Consider the following 8,237-nt stretch of genomic DNA (forward strand, 5'->3'; position numbering starts at 1 on the left):
AAACGAAAGAGAGTTTGGAGCTTGCGGTAGAGGTAATCTCAAATGGCATTGTTAGGGCCTTTGAAGATAACTGTGCTCCCAAGTTCAAATCAACCAAACGTCATGTCCCTTGGTGGAATTCCAAGCTGAAGAAACTCAGGGGCAAGACGCGAGTTATTCAATAGGGCTAAAAGAACGAACGACTGGGAGACTTATAGGAAAGCCCTAAATGAATACAGCAAAGAGATTAGGAAAGCCAAGAGAGCATCATGGAGGAGGTTCTGTGAGGAAATTGAAAATACACCTCAGGGAGCGAGACTTCATAGGCTACTCTCGAAGGCTAGGACTAGTCAGGTTGGCCTACTGAAAAGGCAGGATGGCTCCTACACTACAAATGAATTGGAGACGTTGGGCTTTTAGTCGAAACTCACTTCCCAGGAGCAGCTTTGTCAAACAGTTCAAGGGTTAGCGAGAGCCTGCATAGGCCTCGTCCTGAAGACTGGAGGCAGGCTGCCACTGTTATAAGGCCGGGGATAGTGAGGTGGGCTATAAACTCTTTCAAAACATTCAAAACGAGCGGTCTGGACGAAGTAAGCCCTTTATTATTACAACGTGGTGCTGAAGTCTTGATTCCGCATCTGGTAAGAATCTTCAGAGCGAGCTACGCCTGGGGGCACTTACCGGAACAGTGGAACAAGGTTAAGGTATTATTTATACCAAAGGCGGGAAGGAAGGACTACGAAATTGCCAAGTCCTTCAGAGCCATAAGCCTTTCCTCGTTCCTTCTAAAAACCTTAGAAAAGGTAGTTGATAAATACATCAGAGATACCTATCTTGTAAGGAAGCCTATCCACGACAGTCAACATGCATACCGGAGGGGAAGATCTACGGAGACGGCCCTTCTGGAGCTGGTGGATAGAGTGGAAAAGGCCTTAGAAGATAAGGAAATAGCTCTGTCGGCCTTTCTCGACATTGAGGGCGCTTTTGATAACACTCCAATTCGGACACTGGTGGAGGGGCTAAGAATCAAAGAAGTGGACTCCACCACGGTCCGCTGGGTGCAAAGCATGCTCTTAAATAGGAAAGTTAGGCTAGACCTGCTGGATACCACACTAGAAGTGGCCACTGTGAGAGGTTGCCCGCAGGGGGGTGTCCTATCCCCACTGCTCTGGACTCTTGCAGTGGACGGACTTCTGCGTAAGTTGGCGGATCTCCAAATCGACACTCAGGGGTACGCAGATGACCTTGTGGTGACGGTGAGGGGAAACTGCCAAAGTACTATATCGTACCTTATGCAGAGGGCTCTCAACACCATAAACGCCTGGTGTGGTGAAAATGAATTGTCCATCAATGCAAACAAGACAATTATAGTTCCATTCACGAACAAACAAAGGCTGGATAAATTAAAACCTTTGGTCATGAATGGTAAAACGATTCCGTTTTCTTCAGAAGTCAAGTATCTGGGGATAACACTGGACCAGAAACTGACCTGGAACCAGCACCTGAACGGAACTCTACTGAAGGCCAAATCGGCCCTGGCAATATGCTGCCGTCTCGCAGGCAACAGATGGGGTCTTAAACCCAAAATTGCCTTATGGTTGTACACTGCTATAGTGAGACCAATAGTGTCCTACGCCTCTGTAGCATGGTACAAGAAGACGTTGCAGAAAGTGGCAGTGGCGAAGCTCAGCAGACTGCAAAGAGCTGCTTGTAGCATCGTCACTGGAGCAATGTCATCCTCTCCAACAGCGGCACTAGAGGCCCTGCTGAACCTGTCGCCACTCCACCTCTATCTGGAACTAGAAGCAAGATCCAGCATACTGAGAATAGTGGCTACAAAGAGAGGAGGGTGGATATCACAAACACTGAGACTATTTACTGAATCAGTGCTTGATATCCCTGTACTGGGGATGCCGACAGACACCATGCACCCCCAGTTCTGCCCACAGAAACTTTACTCTGTGGAAATCCCGGAAAGGGAGGACTGGTCAAACAGTCAAATATTATGGAAAGAAGGAAGCCTAAGGTGGTACACTGACGGCTCCAAATCCGGATCTGAAGTAGGCTGCGGAGTATACGGCGAAACGCCTAGAAGGGCTAAAAGCCTAAATCTAGGACGGTATTGCTCTATATTCCAGGCAGAGGTATACGCCATCTTAGAATGCGCGTCAATCAACCTGCAATGCAACTACGTCAACCATACTATTTACATCCACTCGGATAGCCAGGCGGCACTCTTAGCCCTAACTTCGGACGTCATAACGTCCAAGCTGGTTGAGAACTGCAGGCAACTATTAAACAACCTTGGATCCAAAAACAAGGTTGTCTTAAGATGGGTCCCGGGGCACGCAGGCATCGAAGGCAACGAGAAAGCCGACGAGCTTGCACGTACGGGGGCAAAGGGTAAGCACCATGGCCCAGAGCCTTTCTGCGGTATCCCGAAAAGCCTTACGAAACTAACCCTAAAGACCTACTGTCAATACAAAACTATTCAGCTCTGGAGGAACACGCCAGGCATGAACCATTCCAAGGCTCTCATCAGAGCCTACAGCAAAAAGGCATCCTCAAATGCCTTGGCGCTGTCAAGGAACCAACTTCGCAACCTAGTGAGGGTGCTGACAGGGCATTGCCACCTGAACAAGCACATGCACACTATCGGGAAACGTGCAAACGGGCGGTGCAGATTCTGTCTAGAGTCTGATGAAACGCCCCTGCACATCCTGGCAGAGTGCCCCTCTCTAATGCGCACACGTAACATGATTCTGGGCAGCTACCAATTTCTCCCAGAGGATGTGAGGTTTCTCGATCTCAAAAAGATACTACAAGTCTTTGAATTTGTAGGACTTGATCGAGAGTTGTAGTAGGTGGCGATCACAATAGATCAGAAATGGTCGCAGTGATACATAAGGCGCCCTGAAGCCTTACAAAGCCCCTAACCTAGAAGAAGAAGAACGGTTTACGTATATTCATTTGTGTTTCCATCAAATTATAATCAAAGATTTAGATTAAAAGCAGTTTTAAAAAATACCTACACATTTCTACATAATCCAACATTCGCAAGTACCTTTCACCAGAACCCCAAAAGCGGCGGTTTTTTTCTACATAATCCAACATTCGCAAGTACCTTTCACCAGAACCCCTAAAGCGGCGGTTTTTTTTTCTTAACAATTATGTTCACCACGTTTTTATAGTTATATATGGGGTATGGTTTTATGGAGTGGCGAAGCATTAAACACTCCTTGCTTTAAAGTTTTTTGTATGGATGATAGTTTAGTAGAAACCCTCGCAATGCTCAAGATTCCACTTTTTGAACCACTCACTACGCTCGCGGTTCAATATTGGAATCTTTCTGGTCTGGTATCAACATTGGCACGTGCGCCTATTAAACAACAACTTTGACCCCTTGTAAAACAAATAACTATTATTTACTTATAGGTTCTCCACCGACAACTTTTAAATATAAAATGCTATGTAAACATTTGTTAATTTTTATTTCAAAATCATTAACATACATTTTTATTTCATTACATACTATCTTACTAATGACTTATGAAAACAATCTTATTGGACTTAGGGCCTTATCACACTTGCGATTTGCGAGCGAGTTGAAAGTGAAGCGAAGGCGCAGCGAGTTAGTCGCGAGCACGTAACCAATGAGGAGGCACACTCAAAGGTTATGACAGATGGCGCCACCATAGCGTAGTCCATACGTGAGAGCGAGAAGATATGTTTTTTCTCTCTCTCACTTATGAATGACAGTGACATGCCTATACTCCAATTGCTAATTCGAGTCCAAAAAAACTACGACAGATACGTCAATGTCACAGCTGTCAATGTCACTTATGTCACTGTCAAAATTCTTTTCAGGTTTCGCCAACCTTCTACATTCTTTATTTGGTACGTAAGAAATCCAAGAATACTTGATGATAAAATTGTGAAGAAAATTCGTTTTAGTTTTTTTGTTTTAATTCTCATACGTCAAATTAGTTCCACCGGTCGCCACTAATGATAAATGTTGGTAATGATGAATGCTTGTGGACATATTTGTAACAGTTCATTACCATTGTTTTTTCATTAACGGTCAGAGGACGAGTACAGCGTTTCTTTGTAGTCCTCGTCGTGTCGTCGTGTCGTCCTCGTAGAAAACACAATCTTAACAACCATTTGAAATAACAGTAACTGAACAGGAAACAAAAACTTAACAAAAAACAAAAACTCAACGAGGCAAAACATCACCACGGAGCAAAAAAACATTCAAATTCAAATACAGTTTGACAGACCATGGTGTCATGGCCGCTTCCAAAACAATGGCGGCCGTGGCAACCATAAAGCCCACTATACACTATTTCGCTGATTAGCTAATTGTAAAATATATGTATAAAAAATTGGTCACAATATCTATATCATCAATAGTTCTATACCGCAAAATATAGCACCAAATGTTATTGATACCTGAAGTGATACAAGCGCAATACCAACTTTACAACTAAAAATCACGGAAAAAAAGAAAAAAATCGAGCGACCTAGTATTTATGTATATAATAAAAGACTATTAAATATATAAATCAAAGGATTGAAATAAATAATAAATAATTTATCTTGGCGTGTGTTTTTATAAAAAAGGATTATACTACTTTACAAACATTTTATTGCAGTGGCAACATCGTAGTAGTTTTTTTGGACTCGAATTAGCAATTGGAGTATAGACACTTGCACAGGCGCCGCCTGGCGGGATAAAATGTCAGTGATTAGCAGAGATCGGACGGATTTGCGACATTCTTAGGGACTTACGTCATTTTAATGACTTTTAGTATGAGATGACGCACAAAAATCCGAGGTTTAGGCGTATAATGTCCCACTCGCAAAACGTCCCTCCGCTATAATAACGTCCCATACGCAAAACGTCTTCTCTGCTAATTGTCCCTTATGCAAAAAACCCCATTCGCATTACGTCCCGTTATCAAAATGACCCATACCCTTCGCGAAATGTCCCTTCTGAAAATACCCCTATCGCTGAAAGTCACGGCTGCCTAATGCCCCTTTCGCAAAACGTCCCGTTTGCAAATAGCCAGGTTCTTATGGATTAAAGAGGTAATAATACAGATTGTTATCAATACTGGCCACTTGAATATAGTCCGGTTTCCTCACGATGTTTTCCTTCACCGAAAAGCAACTAGTAAATATCAAATGATATTTCGTACACAGTTCCAAAAAACTCATTGGTACGAGCCATTTTTTACGGGACATTTTGCGAAAGGGACGTGTTGCGATCGGGTTATTTCGTGAAAGGGACTTTCTGCGAAAGGGACGTAATTTATATAAAGGGACATTTTGAGAACGGGATATTTTGCAGAAGGGCCGTTTTGGCAATGGGACATTTTATAAAAGGGACCTTTTGCGAAAGGGACCAAGAGACGTTTTGCGAGTGGGACATTATACGCCTAAACCAAATCCGATCTCTGGCTGATTAGACATAAATTGAGATTATATTTATACTCATTGATTTATTAAATTAGTAATTACAATTTTACAATGAGAGACAAGGACATTGACGAGTTTATAAACAATTCTTTTAATTTTGTCTTCGAAATTATAATACATAAAATTTTAAAATAATTTTTATATTCTGAACAGAAATATATGACTATTGTCAGAAATCAGAAGGGCACTATTCTGATATTTAGAGTGACAGTTCAGTATAGTATGAAGAAAATACTCCTAATGAAATTTCACAACATGGTGCATAGTCATATATTTGTGTTCAAGCTTTATATTAAGTAAAGTCAATACATGTAAGTGTGTCTTTCTTTCACATTTGGCCTGTTTAAACGATGATCAGTTTACTGAGAGTTCAATACGTTTACCACAAATCGGGAGTAGCAAGAAGCAAAGTATGAACTTGCAAAACCACCTGTGACAATGAGTAAAAACCGGCCAAGAGCGTGTCGGGCCACGCTCAGTGTAGGGTTCCGTAGTTTTCCGTATTTTTCTCAAAAAGTACTGAACCTATCAAGTTCAAAACAATTTTCCTAGAAAGTCTTTATAAAGTTCTACTTTTGTGATTTTTTTCATATTTTTTAAACTTATGGTTCAAAAGTTAGAGGGGGGGACGCACTTTTTTTTCCTTTAGGAGCGATTATTTCCGAAAATATGAATATGATCAAAAAACGATTATAGTAAATCCTTATTCATTTTTAAATACCTATCCAACAATATATCACATGTTAGGATTGCAATGAAAAAAAAAATCACTCCCCACTTTACGTGTAGGAGGGGGGGTACCCTAATAAAACATTTTTTCCACTTTGTCGGCGTGATTGATATACATATTGGTACCAAATTTCAGCTTTATAGTGCTAACGGTCATTGAGATTATCCGCGGACGGAAGGATGGACAGACAGACATGGCGAAACTATAAGGGTTCCTAGTTGACTATGGAACCCTAAAAAGGCTAAATGTGAAGGCCACCCACACACACTTTCCCTTATGACTTGACTTATGACCCCTAACCATATTGACCTTAATTAATTTGCGTGAATAATTATTATCAGTTCTTCTTCTTCATTAAAATATAAATACATTTTCATTTTAACAAAAACAAATGAGTATTAATATGAGTTTAATTTACGTCTAATGTCGACTTCATAGCTCACTCTCGCTAATTGTCTTACCATGCGATAAAAATCTATCGCCTATGATGCCTATGAATCATTAACAAAAAACATTTAGCTTCTTCTAAATTTAATTTTAACTGCTTCGCTGCGACAATTGAGTCAACTCACAATCAACCCTACTTCTTATCAGGTCTTTCAGCTAGGTGCCGCAGTGAACATGTTAAATCAGGAAGTTTTAAATCAATGTCTGTTTTATTTTATACTTCAGATTGTAGTTTTGACATTCTTTTGGAGTCACAAGTCTGTATCAATAGACCTGAACCCAAAAGATAACAAGTAACAGACTACTTAAAGACTAACCTGAATAACTGCTATTATTACACTAGTGGTCTATCGATTTCTTCTTGCAAATATATTCAGATATTTCCCTCTTGTCATTTCCTTAGCCTCTTCTAATCCCAGTTGGTATGCCATGTCATGCAGTTTTTTCACTTCCATTATAAGGCCACTAGTTGAAAGAGCTGCCAGTTCTGTAAATTGTAAACAAATAATCAATGTCTCAAAAAGGTATTTACAATAAACCTAACCAAGAAAGTAAGATCAGTTTCTTTTAAGTTATTTTCGCAGTTAATTGAAGCATAAAATATGATTTGCAGCACTTACGTTGCATGACAACCACGTCTTCTTTTGTAAGCCCTCTACTCCAAGCGGGAGGTGACTGGTTGGGGTTCTGAGCTGGTGCGAATTCTGACACTCCAGGCACTGCGAATTCATCAGAACAAGAAGATTCATTATCGGCCTGCGCTGTGTTACTATTTCCATCGCCCATTGTAAAATTAAAAGTTCAAAAGCAAATCGGTTATAACCGAAATACCAGAAATCATTTCGATACGTAATGGAGGACGGAATGACAACATCATAGGAGAAACCAAAATCCCGCGCTTTTTGAAAATTAATCTGCTTGGGTTATGACGAATGAAACGAAATAAATATCCTTATAGGCTTACTTTGCTCAGGCCATAGCTCTGGTGATGCTCGATCAAGCTTTTCTAGGCTCAAAAGGCTTTCCTCGAGAGACGCCAAGGGAATATCGTCGGGTGCTGCTTGCCCTAGAACGTAAGCAAAACATCACCAACAAAGAACAAAGGTTGAGTACTACGAAAGCGAAACTTGTATAGCACTATGATGTATAACTAGATATACAATATTTAATGTAAAATAGTGAAAGATGAGATCGTTTAGCACGTAATTCACAATATTATTACCGTCTTGTTCCATTGAACTCTGTTTCGCGGCCATTTTCCAATTTATGACAACATTGAACCATAGACTAGAAGGTTATGTTAAGACACTGTCACACTATGATTATATAAAATATGTATTATGAACAATAAATAAAATTAATAAAACTTTGATGATTATTATTTCACTGATATTTAGTGTAATTACAGAGGATAAAAGAGTCGCAAATTACTTAAAAGGTATAACACTTTCCATAAATTTTACATTGTCTATGGATTACGTTGATTTCTACCAATTTCTACTATTATGCCTTTTAATAATTTAATTAATTATTTATTAAAATAACGCAGCCAATCATTTTATTGTGTTGTTTACACATTAAAGCTAGGAACATACTACGC

At 40.2% G+C, this 8,237-nt stretch overlaps 2 protein-coding genes across 2 annotated transcripts; one reads left to right on the top strand and one right to left on the bottom strand.

Moving 5' to 3' along the window:
• Positions 1 to 208: 208 nt before the first annotated feature.
• LOC125235614 lies at positions 209 to 2,840 on the top strand. The gene is made up of 2 exons (XM_048142212.1): positions 209 to 333; positions 863 to 2,840. Exons 1-2 carry the CDS (start codon positions 209 to 211, stop codon positions 2,838 to 2,840), a joined length of 2,103 nt encoding a protein of 700 aa, XP_047998169.1.
• A 3,501-nt stretch (positions 2,841 to 6,341) lies between these two features.
• On the bottom strand, positions 6,342 to 7,893 carry LOC125235402 (protein lin-52 homolog). The gene is made up of 4 exons (XM_048141949.1): positions 7,860 to 7,893; positions 7,602 to 7,703; positions 7,258 to 7,356; positions 6,342 to 7,124 (listed from the first exon to the last, which is right to left on the bottom strand). Exons 1-4 carry the CDS (start codon positions 7,891 to 7,893, stop codon positions 6,985 to 6,987), a joined length of 375 nt encoding a protein of 124 aa, XP_047997906.1. The 3' UTR covers positions 6,342 to 6,984.
• Between the last annotated feature and the right edge of the window lie 344 nt (positions 7,894 to 8,237).

The sequence above is a fragment of the Leguminivora glycinivorella genome, chromosome 17 (assembly GCF_023078275.1).
Source record: "Leguminivora glycinivorella isolate SPB_JAAS2020 chromosome 17, LegGlyc_1.1, whole genome shotgun sequence".
NCBI classification, from domain to species: Eukaryota; Metazoa; Arthropoda; class Insecta; order Lepidoptera; family Tortricidae; genus Leguminivora; species Leguminivora glycinivorella.